This window comes from Mustela lutreola, chromosome 10 (genome assembly GCF_030435805.1).
Source record: "Mustela lutreola isolate mMusLut2 chromosome 10, mMusLut2.pri, whole genome shotgun sequence".
Taxonomy (NCBI): Eukaryota; Metazoa; Chordata; class Mammalia; order Carnivora; family Mustelidae; genus Mustela; species Mustela lutreola.
The window spans coordinates 13438051-13453203 of NC_081299.1; the positions used below are offsets into that span (position 1 = coordinate 13438051).

At 48.1% G+C, this 15153-nt stretch overlaps 1 protein-coding gene across 7 annotated transcripts in view; it reads right to left on the bottom strand.

The window, feature by feature from the left end:
• UBR4 (ubiquitin protein ligase E3 component n-recognin 4) overlaps positions 1–15153 on the bottom strand; it is a 135456-nt gene that overhangs the window by 59640 nt on the left and 60663 nt on the right. Inside the window, exons 48-62 of one of the 7 annotated variants that reach the window (XM_059137653.1) lie at positions 14912–15128; positions 13635–13851; positions 12845–12877; positions 11620–11683; positions 11048–11182; positions 9904–10078; positions 9126–9209; positions 8892–9032; positions 7936–8057; positions 7159–7270; positions 4486–4616; positions 4187–4364; positions 3619–3723; positions 1943–2074; positions 950–1124 (exon numbers count right to left, since the gene is read on the bottom strand). In XM_059137653.1, coding sequence (XP_058993636.1) covers positions 950–1124; positions 1943–2074; positions 3619–3723; positions 4187–4364; positions 4486–4616; positions 7159–7270; positions 7936–8057; positions 8892–9032; positions 9126–9209; positions 9904–10078; positions 11048–11182; positions 11620–11683; positions 12845–12877; positions 13635–13851; positions 14912–15128 — 2021 coding nt within the window. Of the gene's footprint in view, positions 1–949; positions 1125–1942; positions 2081–3618; positions 3724–4186; positions 4365–4485; positions 4617–7158; positions 7271–7935; positions 8058–8891; positions 9033–9125; positions 9210–9903; positions 10079–11047; positions 11183–11619; positions 11684–12844; positions 12878–13634; positions 13852–14911; positions 15129–15153 lie in introns of all 7 variants that reach the window. The other 6 variants (XM_059137652.1, XM_059137654.1, XM_059137657.1 and 3 more) reach the window with 6 other exon arrangements.

Below are 15153 nucleotides of genomic sequence, written 5' to 3' on the forward strand. Positions count from 1 at the left end.
AGGCATCCTGTTAAGAGAAAAAGAAAAAGATTAAGTAAAAACCCCTTTATGGTAAAATGTTAAAAAACAGACTCCATCAAAATATCATCATTTAGTGGAGCCAGAGGTCACCCTCATCCAAGAGATGTTCCAAGAACTGAAGCTGAAGCAGTAGGAAACAGGGAGTATAGGAGACACTCCTTGGAAGTCCTCTGAAAATGTCTTATGCCTGCCAGTTTCAATGACCTTTTATTTGGATAGAAATTATAGAATCCAAAATGCTAGTTATTTCTGCACTGCACTAATGTGAAAATTTGGGGCCTCAACAAATTTAACAAACATTAAATTGCAAATGTGTTTCTCCAGTCTCCCCTTCTCAGTTAACAGCTATGTTCACTCCACCAATCCAGTAGCAACCACCACCAGAACTTCTTGAAGGGGATGGAGCAGGATTTTATAAATTACTTCCAGTTTGCCAAATGCCCTCCCACTGATATTTCTAGACGTAATTGGTCTGCCTTATTTCTCTGTTACCTTGTAGACACACTGAACAAGGAGCCATTTCTAGCATATATGTAATAGCCATCACTGTGGAGCCTAGAAGAGTGCCACTTCTAAAGAGAATGCTACAAAGTGAGTTTATGGGGAATGATGAAACAAGAGAGAGCTAAGCAGGAGGATACAAGTTTTCAAGACAATCACTTTACAGTAATAAGGGATATTGAGGGGCCTTAAGAGAAGGAACATGTTGTATTCTCTCCACAGTTAATTTGATGTAATTCTAATTAGGACAAAGAAGACAGGCCTAGAATGTTTCCTAGGATCTTGAACCGTTTCCTGAGTTTATTACCTGCATATTAAAAAAAAAAAATACACTATTAACATCTCTGCACCTCCTGCAACTGCTCCATCACCTTATTCCCGAAACACTCTCCCATAGCCTCCTGACTGCAAATGACCAGGTCCTAACCTGTTGCTAGTGTGGACATCGCCTTCCCCTTCCCCTTCGCCTTCTCCCTCGGAGCCATCTCCCTCCTGGTGTCCGGTGGTGGTGCTGATGGCGCCAGTGCTGGAGCTGACACTGCCTGGTCCAGCTGGGTGCCCCTCCACTGTGGCATCACCATAAGCACTGCTCCGGCCAGATACTAGAGGGAAATGGTTAAAAAAAGTGTAAATCAAATCCTCAAGCATGATAGAATCCAATACACACTGAAGTCAGCAATAGTTCAGAGACGCCTGTTCAGAGAATTTTTTCTTCTCTGTGAAGAAGAGAATAAACAAGGACTGAATTCAAGATTCTGGCCCCAGAGCACTATGCTACAAGACTCTCAGGGCAGCCCCTCACCCTTCTGTGGTAGGTAAGATCCACCTACAAGAACAACCTCTGCTGTTGATGCATTTCCATCCCCTAACCCAGGGGAAATGTACACTGATTCGGGAATCTAGGAATTATCAGCTACTCTTAATCCCTTCCCTAAAATATTTTGTTATCTGATTTTTAACCACAGGTTGGTTTATAAGATCAAATCAAAACGGCATGCTTCCTCATTCCACAGCCCCACCGTGTCATCCGCAGACAGTGAAGGCAGCCCGCTATGTTAAGAGGAAGACTGCCCGACAGCTTCCCCCAACAGCGGGGACAAAAGCCACAGTATGATGGATTTCAAGGTTATACCATAACTATTTTAGATTACTCCTGATTTGGGATAACACATATCCTTGCTTTCTTCCAATAAGACACAATTAAAATCTGCCTGTAAAATGTTCCAACATTAACCACGTCATGCCTAAGCTCCTATCACTAAACATTTGAAACTCCAGTATTTAGGTCAAGTTAATCCCACCAGACTTTCAGTGAGCCCTCAAAATTTCCCTTTGCTGACATCAATCCCAGGAGCCAGTGAGAGATTCCTAGTGCGTTTCCACCCCTGCCCAAGGAGATCAGGACCTCCAGCCACATTACCGCTGTGCTCGCCAGCCACCGAGTCCACGGCGCTTCCCCCGCTCTCCGAGCCCACGCTACCACCGTGGTCAGCAGGGGAGGTCCGAAGGGTGGAGCCATCAGTCGCTGCCGTGCTGCCCTCGTCATCCGAGGCTGGAGCTGAGAGAGTAACGAGAGCTGTTACAGGTAAAAAACCCCTCCTGGGGGCGACAGCATCAAACCACACAGCGCAGAGGACACGATGCAGTTTATACACCCTGTCATCGAAGGAAAAAGGGAAAGATCTGCTTTGCTGGTTCATCACCAACAGGAACAAACACTACACATGGAGCGTTGCAAACAGTACTGAGACAGAGGGAAACCCCAGCTTGCTGGGCATTTCCTTTGCTGCTACACTATAGTGCAAGCAGCGCAGAGATCCAACGAGAATCTGTGAGTTGGACGCTCAGTTTTAGCTAGAATGCCCCATGGCCACCACTGTCTAGGTGTTACTGACACCTGCTGAGATCAGAAACTACCCATGACCAAAGCATGGGACTCTCAATTTTAATGAGATTTGTTTTGCAAGCAGTTAATTTGTGCTTATGGTAGAAAATCACTTGTCATGAGCTCTTGAATCAACCTTGTTGGTTTGTTGGTTGGTTGGTTTGGTCAGGTGGTCCAGAGGGGAGCTCATGGGGAAATTTCACCCCTCCTCATCATCCTCCTTAGACACTAAGAGTGAAGCAAGGAAATCCCCCAGAGACAGCCACAGCATCCAGGATCAGGGCTGAGCTGAGACAGGAGGAAAATGCTGAATGAAATACATGGGGGAGGAAAGCCAAGACAGCCACAGAGCACAAGAGAACACAATTGGCACAGCATGACAGCCACCTCCAATCCTTCGGGGACAACAGCTAACGAGAAGTGAGGAAAGCGACACGCATGGCAGCAGGTGAGAGGGGACAGCCAATGTCTCCCTTTCTCTTCTACCCAGAGTAACACTCCCAAGAGAAGAGAAAGAAAGGGAAGAAAAGAAGAAAGAAACACAGGGAAGCAGCACTCGGGAAAACTCTAACCCAACCCTTCCACTCCTCAGGAGGTGATTTTCCAGGGGATCATTCACGTGTTCCCTCCTCCTCTATTTGGTCCAACTCTCTACTCAGGACATTTTCTTTTCCTTTACCAGATCAGCAAAGAGACTGAGTGCAAAGACAAAACGACATCTGAAGAGTTACTACGCATTTTAACTGTCCACATACCACTACCTCCCAAGCTCACAGCCCTGACGGTGAGCCACGCTGACCTGAGGCAGGACTCGGCTTCCTGCAGCTTCACTTTTACTTGTAAATGAAGAGAAAACAGTGCATGGCACGAGCTCTACTTCTCCCTGCTCCTGTTGTCTAAACTGTCCAGACTCTAGTGAAGAGCCCTAAAAGCTGTCACTGCACCCCTACACCCTGCAAGCCGCTCTCTTGGCCTCTCCCTGGGAACCAGCAGGAGCCAGGCAGCATGCAAAGTGTGAGGAAGCAGAGCCATGAGCGCCTTTGCCAAGCTGCAGCACTGTGCCCTCCATGCCCATATTTCTAAAGCAAAGGCAGAAGCAGGAAGTCCAGAATGGCCTGTCAAAGCAGCTGCCCGTTCCACTCTCACAGCACTGGAAACAAGGCTGGAGGGTCCTGGGGCCCTGAGCCGTGCTCCTTGCTGTGGACAGTTACCTGATGCTGTGGTGTCAGAGAGGGTTCCTGCGTCCAGAGAGGAAGAGCTGGGTGCCTGGCCGGACAGCCCCAGGCTCTGCAGGCCCAGGGCACTGCTGCTGCTGCCTGGGAAACAAGTGGAGAGTGAGCACAGCATTCCCTCCAATCCCCCTCCACAGCACTGCTTTGGCCACCTGCTGCCCTCGGGAGCCTAAACTCACCAGCGTGTGACCCCCTCTGGCCTAGAGGAAGTTCATCAACAGCCGCCACCGTCTACCCACCAAGTTTGGCTACAGACATGGTGGAAGGCTTCCTTCAGCTCAGGCAAGACACAGGCTGGAGTAATCTAACACATTTGGGAGGAAATAATCCCCAAAGACCAAACTAACAGAAATGAGGAGACGGACTCCCAGATAGCAAATCCCACCACGTCCCTCTCACTCTCCACCTGTGTCTCTGAACAGCTCTCACCCAGATCAACCTCTCCCCAAATCTGGGGACAAGCTAAGTCAGCTGGGTATCAGTAACTGCCAAACCCTCTTTGCTGTGCAAGGCCACCGGGCGGCTCTGTTCCTGGCATGGCCTCTACCTTGCTGGTCCTGCTGCAGGCTCAGGGCAATGGCTAGTTCAACCATGGTCTCGTCATCTGCATCAGGTGGGATGTCCAGCATGGGGGGGAAGCCCTCTGCGCCTGCCAGCAGGGCCTCCAGGGGAGAGGGGTTGCCATTGTTGACATTTTCGGCTGTCTCCAGCACCATCGACTCAGACTGCAGAGAGAGAGCTCTGTCAGTGTCCCATGGTAAACGGCAGCTTTTACAGGTGCACAGAGTGAGAGCCGGAAGAGAGCTGTGAGACTCGTCTTCCCCTCTCCTGCTGCCAGAGACTCACCACCATCTCAAAATCTCCATGGTCCACCTCACTCTGTTCCTGGCTTTCCTGACGGATGTGACCACCATTCGGAATCCCTGATGACTGCATTTTCTCGTCTGCATCATCATCGTCATCATCATCCTTGTCTCCTGAGTCAGAGAAACCCCAGTCACCTGAAGATGCCTGTTCTTTCCTCCCTTGGCATATGGTGCGATAAGTCACAAAGCAACACAAACCCGAGACAAGCTACCAGTGAGAGCCCTATGCTTCAGAGGGAAGCTTCGAGGTCATCCCAGCCTTGTCCTCCCACTTCCTGGACCCAGCAGGATCTGGGAAGATGGGGTTGGCAGTGATAGTTTGTCCCCTTAGGAAAATACCTTCCCATAGCCGATGATGTGACAAAAACAAAAACAAAACAAAACAAACAAAAAAAAAAAAAAAAAAAAAAAAAAACCTTGGATTCCCAAGAGATTTCCAAGGGCAGAGAGATAAAAACCAGGAGACCCCATGAGCTCCTGCCAACTCCCAGGAGACCTTAGGCAAGACCAGGAAAATAATACACCAGAGATGTTTATCTGTGATGTCATGGTAGCTCAGAGTATCATTTTACTCCCATCCAAGATAACTGGGTCAGTGTAGTTGTTTCCACGCTACATAATCCTTACAAGAAGAACAAGAACTGAAATGTAAAACCATCGTGGGGAAGCTGCAGGACACCACTGCAAGTCCTGCCCAAGCTGGCTTCTGTGTGAAGAAAGCCCTCCGCATAAAGGAGAAGTCAGGGCTAGACTCCTAGTTGTCAGGAGAGGGCGGAGCCCTCAACTTCCACTCACTGGGTTGTGCGGATGTGAAAACAGGCGACCGCCACCTGGAAACACCACTCCCTGTACTCGAGCTTCTCGCAGCATACACAGTTGCCTAACTCAAGCTTATGTCAACAAAAGATATTCAAGGAAGATTTATAGAAGACCACCAAGTTGCACACGTTCCTTTAGATCTGCAACTGTACCCCCAGCCACGTGTGGCTAGTCCAAGTGGAGATGTGGTTTTAGTGTAAACTACCCACTAGACTCTAAAAGCAGTGCAAAAAAAATTTATAGAAAGGAAGATTTTTCAGGGAACCTAAGTGGCTCAGTTAAGCGTCTGCCTTCGGCTCAAGTCATGATCCTAGGGTCCTGGAATCGAGTCCTGCATCAGGCTCCTTATTCGACAAGGAAGCCTACTGTTCCCTCTGCCTCTGCTCCTGCTCATGTGCTCTCTTTCTCGTTCACTCTCTCAAATAAATCAGTAAAATCCTTTAAAAAGAAAAGGCAACACTTTTTTTTTTTTTTTTTTTTTTAATTTGACAGAGAGAGATCATAAGTAGGCAGAGAGGCAGGCAGAGAGAGAGGGAAGCTGGTTCCCCGCTTAGCAGAGAGCCTGATGTGGGGCTCGATCCCAGGACCCTGAGATCATGACCTGAGCTGAAGTACTAGTAGCTTAACCAACTGAGCCACCCAGGTGCCCCCAAAAAAGGAAATCTTTCTCATTAATTTTTCATATTAACTCCCTTAAAATGGTATTTTTTTTATATGCCAAATATATTTCTCTTTGCTCTTTATAATGGGGTTAATAGAAAATTAAAAATTACACATGTGACTTGTGGTGGAAATTTCGTCTGGAGCAAAATCAAACAACACAGAGTTATATAATAATGCTGACATTCAGATACTTTGCAAAACTGCTTTAACTAAAATGTTCAATGTTATGCCCTTGACTTATGTGCAAGTATATCAGGAGGGAAATCTCATGCGATATTTGCTATCAAACAATTGTAGGTTAAGTTCACTGGGGCTACTACCCCTTACGCAGCAAAGCTGGCCCTTAATGAAGAGGTTTTTTATGCCACAAAAAATATGGTTGTGATTTTTGTGACTATTTTTTTTTTTAAAGATTTTATTTATTTATTTAACAGGCAGAGCTCACAAGTAGGCAGAGAGGCTCCCCGCAGAGCAGAAAGCTCGATGTGGGGCTTGATCCTAGGACCCCGGGATCATGAACCGAGCCAAAGGCAGAGGCTTAACCCACCGAGCTACCCAGGCGCCCCTATTTTTGTGACTATTCTTAATTTTGCTATAAGCTCTTGGGACGCTTTCAGTCGAAGAGAAGACCCTCACTTAGCAATAACACGAGACACATCAAGAATCTCATGACAGAGATTTTCTGCACCAGGGACATCTGGGTGGCTCAGCTGCTTAAGTGTCCAAATCTTTTGATTCTGGCTCAGGTAATGACCCCAGGGTCATGAGATGGAGTCCCGAATCAGGCTCCATGCTCAGCCAGGTAGTCTGCTTAAGATTCTCCACCCCCCCGACTTCTGTCCCTCCCGCTGCTCACGTGCATGCACGCACTCTCTAAAATAATTAAATCTTAAAAAATAAAAAAGACATTTTCTGCATCCTTGACTTGCTTTTACTATTACATCTTTATTTTCCTATGGCCTCAATTTTTTTTTTTTATTATACTTACCATATGCATTTTTAAGTGTCACCGTAAATTCTTCATGGAGTAAGGTAGGGTAAAAACAATGGATACATAAACAGAAGTTTCCAGGACCTTGGTCCACATGAGCAATCCCTCCTAAGGCTATACCTCCCTTTCCCCCAGCCCCACCACATGCACACACAAGCCTAAACCCAGACCTCACATTACCCATTGGAGTGTTGCTGCGAGGGGAGGAGGGCAAGGTCACGTGTCTCCGCTTGTTCCTGGGCCTTAGGACTCGAATTAGAGCTTGTTTACAAGAGAAGCTCACAGCAGGATCCTGATGTTAAAAACAAACAAAAACATGCTTACGTTTTACATTTGTAATTCATAAATAGTCTATAAAGGACTTTCTTTTCTGGCCAATCACTGACACACATGTGAAGTATCTCTCTACCTACCCTCACCTGCAACTGTGCTGACCAAGTTCAGTATTAATCCCACTTCCTGATGTGGCATAGGTAAGACCCTTCCCCCATGTCCCCGAATCTCAGTTCCTGGTAAGAGGAAGGTCATTTGCTACTGAGATCACACTGGCTCTCCACAAATGGATTCTGGCTTTTCATGGGATAGCAGATTCATCTTAAGCACTGGGCTAAAGTCAGTACTTCTAACGCTCCACCTCTATGACACCGTCCCTGGAAATGCATCTTGATGATGTTCATTCACAGGCTCATTTAAGTAACACTAACAGCACTAACAACACAGCAACCACCAGTACATTCCCTTGGGATTTAGCACCGAACAAGAAAAACAAAACCCATCTCCATTTCAAACCCTTCCCTTGCATGGAATGAATGAGATCATAAAGCTTTTATCAACACTTAAAAACTTTCTTCACACAACCTTCTACTGTATTTCATTAATTTGACAAACTTGTTTAAAAGAAAAATTTCTAGACACTCCCAGACCAGTACAAAATCATCTGGGATGAATGATACATACAGGACACAGCAGCATCTGCATGTAGATCTTGGCTGCTGTATTAATACAGTCCAGCTCACAAGTACAGTAGCCGTGAACGATGTCTACCAGGGCATTGACGGTAGCTTCGATATGAGTCAGGCCTACAGGGGAGGAAAACATGGTAGGAAAACGTCCAGCTACTTGAGAATCTAGAATAAAGGTGAGTGCCAGTTCTGATCCCCACATAAAGGTCAGACTAACAAAAAATTGAAAGGTGCACACACAGCACACACGTACAGATTGTAGGCTGTCAGCATTATTTGTCACTTGCTATATTAACGCCTCCTCATCTCCGAAACGATCTCAAAAGCCCTTGCAGGTATCCTGCTTCACAGAAATAAGTAACTCTCTACTCTTGGAAATCAAAAGACAGGGCAGGAAAGTGTGAAGAGGTGAGCAGATTGTACTTGTTCCCCACAATCCCCAAACCTTAGGTGATGATAAACTCGGCTTCTGACCTTTTAGGTTAGCCCAAGCAACCTCAAACACAAATGGGCACCAGGACTTGCTCTACTTTCCTAGACAGCTCTTCGGATCCTTACCTTTCCACTTAAGCTTTGGACAGTGAGAAGTCAGATGCCAAACACAGGAGTAGCTGGGAAATAAAACATTCTCAAGGTGATGCTTCACTCTCACCTTCTGAAGTGGCTTTGCCCAAGCTTTCAAAACACTTTTAAAACACTTATAACTACCACTGAGGACACACAGGAACATAAAAATTCCTCTTTATGTGAAATATTCAACCCCACAGGAGGAGCTACAGTACCAGAAAATCCCACTTCTCTGCCATACTGCTATAGCTCCTGTGTCTAAAAGAATGCACTGATCTTCCGTTAATTCTGGAAGAGACAGATGATGAAGCAAAAAGATAAGGGTTCAGCCTGTTCGAAGACAGAACTCAGACTGGGCTTCAACGACCCCTTTAAATATGGTACCTGGCAGGCAGGCAGGTGCCAAGAAGGCATTCTTGGGTTTGGATGCATGGAGTTTCCAGAAGTGGTTCACCAGCTGGGTGATGAAACTACAGCAGTCTCCTTCCAGCTGCTTCTGAGGTTCTCTCCCCTCATCCACTCCTTCTAATAGAACAGGAGAAAGAAAATGATTAACGATGGTAAATCGGACATGGAATTTAATTTGTTTTAAGGTTAACTCAGGTCAAGGAAGCTTGCCTGGGGAGGGAGTTTCAAGTGGGGCCCCAATCAATATGCCAACCATCCCTAGACTCCAGCAGGCACATCTAGGAAAAAAACAGTCTGGGAAAGGAATATCACAGAAAACATTGTATGTTAGAATTAAGTAGAAAGGGGAGCATTCAGGATCTTTACAGCAGACTCAGGGATTTCAGGTCCAACTGCTCAACTTCTAAAAACTAGGGGAACAGCTGAGATTTTTCTAACATAATTCCTGGATAAGAACATCAGGAGGAGGAACCATACGACAACAGCAAATGGGAGTATGCAAGTAACAGAACTGTAAAGGCATCAATAAGCTCTATGTGATAACGCAAAACAAGTCAGGTACCCAGCCAACATGAGGAGAGACAAGGAAACACAATCAAGCACTCAAAAGCCCACAGCAATGGTAAGAAAACACTGGCCAAAGAATAGCACGAAAGCAAGATTTGACCCTATTTTTTTAAAGCAACCGGGCCAAAGCTTAGCTTTGCCCTGAAGATCCCAAAGAGATAGGTAGTTCAGAGACAGATTATATCCGACATGCAGAGCACTAAATAAACTCAAGATTTTCCAAGGGGTAAGCAGTGGGAAAAGTATTTGCTTAAATGGTAAAATCTAAATGTCAAAAGCCCTACAAGGTACAAAGACAAGAGTAAAACCCATCTCACAGCATGCAGTCGGGCAGAGGCCAGAAACAACAAGAAGAGGAGGAGAAGGTATAGAAGATGCATCAAGCAGATTTCAGGACCACGACCATGTAGGCCAAGTTCACCTGTTTCCATTGGGGGCAGCTTGGACTCCGTAAAGTGGACAAGGTTGTTAGGGCGCATGATGGCAATGGAGCGAGCTGTGATCACCAGCCTCTGGAAGACCTCAGGGTCCAAATCCTTGCCTTCTTTGCTGGATGTGTTGAGACACTGCACAGCTTTGCTCAGCAAGGCCTGATCCTATAAGAAAGGATCGCAGGGGATGAACCAAAAGCAAGGGCTGGGTAGAGTTAATATCTAAAACAAAGAGGAAAGGACAGCTGGCAGGTCATCAGGATGGCCACCTCCTCTCAGGAGAACAGGTTAGTTACCGCCAACTACCTGGAACAAGTCTTCAAAGCAGTCCAGCACAGGTAAACTTCTTAAATCATGAAACATTAAAGGCACAAAATTCGAAAGTCATTAAGTACTGAAGTACAATGGGAAAATGTGGAACCGCCTGATTCTCTAGAACTGTAACATCCCAGATGATTCTGCTAGAGTAGAAGAGCCATTTCTCTGTAAGCTCCTATCGCCCAAGGACTCTGTTTCTAAACCTGCCATCCCTCAAGAGGTTCAGCAGGTTAAACTTACATTTCGCAAGCCTCTGGGCTGGAGGCACAAAAGCTCACCGAGGCGCCTGGGCTGCTGGCTTCTTCCTCAAGGAACTGAAACAGTCACCTTTCCCATCTATGGCAACTGGCCCAGTGTACTGCCCTCAGCCCCCACTCTCAGTATAAGTGAGACCCAACCCCCTCCCCCGACCCCAGATCTCCCCCTCAGAATCTCTCCAACAAACATTCAGCAATTTCCTCACAAACGAGGACACCTAAGCGAGAGCTGTGCCACAGCTGGAGGAGGGACCTCAGTGATTCCCCTGCCCTTGCTCTTTTCCAGAGAAACAAGTCTCACTTAGATCTTGTGGCTCCTACTAGTGACAAAAAAAATCAATGCAAACCAGTGGCCCATTAGTTGGCTTGTCCCCAGTTTTGAGGGGGAGCTGTTCATTTCTCAGGAGAGACTTTAGAGAGTGTGGGTATCTCATCTCAATGACTTCACTGTGTCCTCCTCGCTTTCCATATGAAAAGCCAGGTGGCCTGATTCCCTGTCAGTACCAAAACTTCCAAACCTTGCCCTGCTACAGAGGGCATCCAGGGAGGGAACGATTACCTTGTGGCTGTGATAGGCCGAGCGGCTGGTGTGCAAGCTGGCCAGAAGGCTCTTAGACTGCTGCTGAACGCTGGCAGGTGCTGGCAGGGACAGCAGCAGAGTGGCCAGCTCCTGAGCTGCATTCTTGTTTCTCTCCTGATGCAGAAGACAGCAGGGTTAACGCTGACCCCACCAAATCCATGCAGAACTAACTGTGCACACGCTGCCCTTCCCCCTTCCTCTCTTCTAGACCACAAGGGCTAGATTATGCCACATGAACTGCTAAGAGCAAAATGAAAAATTTCAGAAATTACAATCCTCCCACAAGACAAGAGCAGGAATTGAGTCCAAGCCTACGACTCCTGGAAACACTGTTCTTTTTGCCAGCACTCATCCTAGTCCATGAAACACTCTCACAATGGATCCCCCAAAAGTAGGACAGAGGCCTTAAGCTATATACTTCTATGGAGCTTTCTTACAAATCAAGATCATGCTATAAACACTCTTCAGCTGCAAGGCCTCAGGCCTCTGACAACTGCACTGACTTCCTGCCTCTATGGAAAGCTCCCATGCGCTTTGAAAAAGTCACTTGCCTTCTCGATGATTGGGCCAACAGCAAAGCAGCTTTCCAGAGCTTCTAAAGAACTCACAACCAGCCTAGGGAGACAGAAAAGCAGGATTGAGTACAACCACCACCCCTCTCTCTGGTTGTGCTTTAGCCTGTGCGAACTATAGTCAGGGGGACCTTGGGGATAGCTAATGAATGCCAAATACAGAATCAAAGCACAATAAGACCTGCCACAGGCACCATGCATATCGTTTCCTTGTGTTACAGGCCAGAAGAAACCTGGCTCCCACTTGGAGATCAACCTAAGGCCATGTTCATAATCCGTAACTGAAAGACAGGGCTTTTCTTCCTCAAAGCGGATAAGTGTGCTTCCTTCTGCTGCCTGTGGCAGGGATCACTGAGAGGGGCTTAACAGTCTTGATGCAATGGGACCCAAAGTTCAGGTGCCCACAGATCAGGAGGCAAAAGGATATGCAAAGGGAAAGGTTAAAACCATCTGCTTATACTGGGAAGGTACACATTATATTTTACGTATATCTCCAAGAAAATGCACAAAGGCACTTCCCGTAAGTCCGTTAAGTATGGGGAGAAAACAAACTGTTTTCAGGAGCATGCCAATTGCCAACATTCACAGGGCACAACAAAGCATCTTTAGAAAACTGAGCCACTATCTCCTGGGAAAGGAACTGGAAACCCCGCTGTTAAAGGGCACCTAGCAACATGCTCCTCAGGGCTTACTCCTGGGAGTTTACTGTGCCATGGTGAGAAGACCAGCATCCTGAGGTTGCCGAGGCTCCGGGCACAAAGGGAACGGTATGGAGAAGGCAGCTGGAGAGAAAAGGGTCAAGGGGTAGCTGAGAGCAACCAAGAGCAAGGGAAGAGGGGCCTGAGGCATAAAACGAAGTTGGGCAGAACAAGCTCTCCGCTGACTTGTCAGATGCTAGGATTTTCCCATCATCCCACTGCCCACATCCGCCTCCTTCTCACCCACTGTGGAGAGGGAGTGGAGGGACGGGGTATGGAAGAGAGAGCTAGCAGGTTCTGGAGCGGCTACCACCAAGTGTGCACGTACAACCCTCCACACACTCCACTCTTACACAGGATAGCTTTGCAGCCATGCAAGGACCAGAACAGAAAGAAGCAGGAAGACTCTTCCACAGAAGCAGAATCAACGCGAAGCCACACCATTGGTTACATTGCTCTCTGACACACACTCACCCGTGCAGAGAAAAGAAAGAGGGCATACTAACCGGTCCAGCTTGGTTAGGGACTCAGTTTCAGAACTTGGGGGAGAAGCAAAGGAAAAAAAAAAGGAAAAAAATGTGAAGCTCAGAGAAACCTAGAAACACATCCTAAGCAAACAATGTAAGAACAGGGGAGGGGGGGAGAAAAGAAACAGAGAGAGAGAGAGAAGGGAGGGGGCAGTCTGACGGTAGGAGGAGGCAGTGATTTCAAGCCAGGCTACTCTTCCGACTTAGGATGTAAGAAACTCAGCGTCTTACATCATGAGTTGCCTCATCTATCACGGCAAACCAGCAGACGCCTAGCACAAAGAAGCCAAGCGCAATGCTTCAGAAGGCCACTGGGGGGAGCCCGGGGAGGCTCTGAACTCTGCTGTAGGTGCTGCAGCCAGCATCTGGCCAGCAGTGCCATCACCACCTAAGTGGCCGCTGCAAAGAGAAGATGATGACATCAGAAGGAACAGAAGACTCTCCCCTCTAATTTCAGCAAGACTGGACCCAAATCTCTAGCGGCGACTAGAGCATCTTCTACTCCACAACCTCTGGCTCGTCCAAAGGGTGCCTAAGCATTAAGAGAAGGCACAGACACCCCAGGCCGACTAGGATCCCATGGCTCTCAGCACACCGCCAGGTTCTGTGCTCACAAAGGAGACAGGGTGTTGGGCTGCTGGGGGACGACCTGAAACTCACAGGCTACACTAGGGGTAGTTGCGAGAGGCTACTCTCTCAGAACAGGCTATGCCGGGAGAGGGGTTACGTAAAGGCGAGGACAAGGGCTGACCCCTGCCAGCACGGGTACCTCTCCAGGACAGTTCCACTGGTGGTGGCAGGGGCTGCGGAGTCACTGTCTCCAGTGCCATTGCTCTGGTTCAAGTTGGAAGGGCAGATGTTGCTGACAGAAGCAGAAGGGAACTCCTCCGGGGGCTCGTCAGGCCAGCCAAACTGCTCCTTGGTCTTGCCGTAAATTTTCACAGCATCAATCATGGTGACGCCAGCCGGATCCACCGAGGCCCCAACTGCAACAAGTGAGAGGAGCTCTAGGAAGCACGTCCCCTACAGGGCCAAAGTGAGCGCCTCCAAAACAGAGACCAGACCAAGAGGGCAAAGTAGCAAATCCCACCAATTTTCATCAGGGAGGAACCTTGTCTCCTGTGACTCAAACAGCACTTGAACCCTGAGGAGACACTGACTATATGTGAAACAGTCCCACTGACCAAAGGCCTAGGAAGTCCAGCTCTCAGAAGAGCCCCTTGTGCCTGGGTAGCTCAGTGGGTTAAGCCTCTGCCTTCAGCTCAGATTATGGTCTCAGGGTCCTGGGACCAAGCCCTGCATTGGGCTCTCTGCTTGGCAGGGAGCCTGCTTCCCACCCCACCCACCCCCTCGCCTACTTGTGATCTCTTTCTCTCTCTCTCTCTCTCTCTCTGTCAAATAAATAAATAAATAATCTTAAAAAAAAAAAAAAAAAAAAAAAAAGAGCCCCTTAGCATCACAGCAGGACTCTTCCAGTGCTGTCGGGGCACTGCATCCCCCAGCTTCCACTCCCCAGAGAGCTCTAAGCTTGGTTCAAAACACAAATCATCATTCATCCTAACAGCAGCTATTTCTAGGAGCAAGAGTATCAGACAGGCGGTCAGTAAATGGCAGAGGAAGACGCCAGGCTATTGATAGGCTCAGGGAGTTGTTCTCTGAGGGTTTAAAGTATTCGACAGTTCACCAAGCCCAGGCGCTACTACACATCCCTCTCGAGGAGGCACGTGAGCAAGGCCCTCATCTGTGCTTTAAGAACACCTGCTGCTTTCATGCACTGCCCTTGCCTCCTCTCTGCCCACCCACGTAGGCAGCCAGGCCGGCAAAGCTGAGCCAGGCCCACCAAAGCAGACGCAGAGGCAGGGTTTGCCCTGTCTTCACCCCTCCCGTTCTTCAGCACGCCCCTCCCCTGGGAGGGGAACTTCCAGGGAAGTTCAGACGTTGAGGACGGCAGAGACCACTGAGCAGCAGAGAGCAGAGGACTCCCAGAATACCAGACAGCCATGGAGAAATGAGAAGGGGAGGCCATGCCAGGGGGTGGCGACTCACTGAAGAGGTTCAGTTTTTTGTCGGCCTGCAGGGCTTCCTCTCTGGTGAAGGGGAAGTCAAACCAGCGGGAGCGACTCAAGTTGAGCTGCATGGTCCTGCCGAAAATCTCAATGTACGACGGAGCCCGTTCAATGGCCTGGGTCCCGATCTGGATCCGCATGCCTGTCATCACCATAGTGCTGTTGTTGTTGCTGATCTCGATGGTGAAGCCACCGGGCTAGAGGGAGACAGGCACAAGTCAG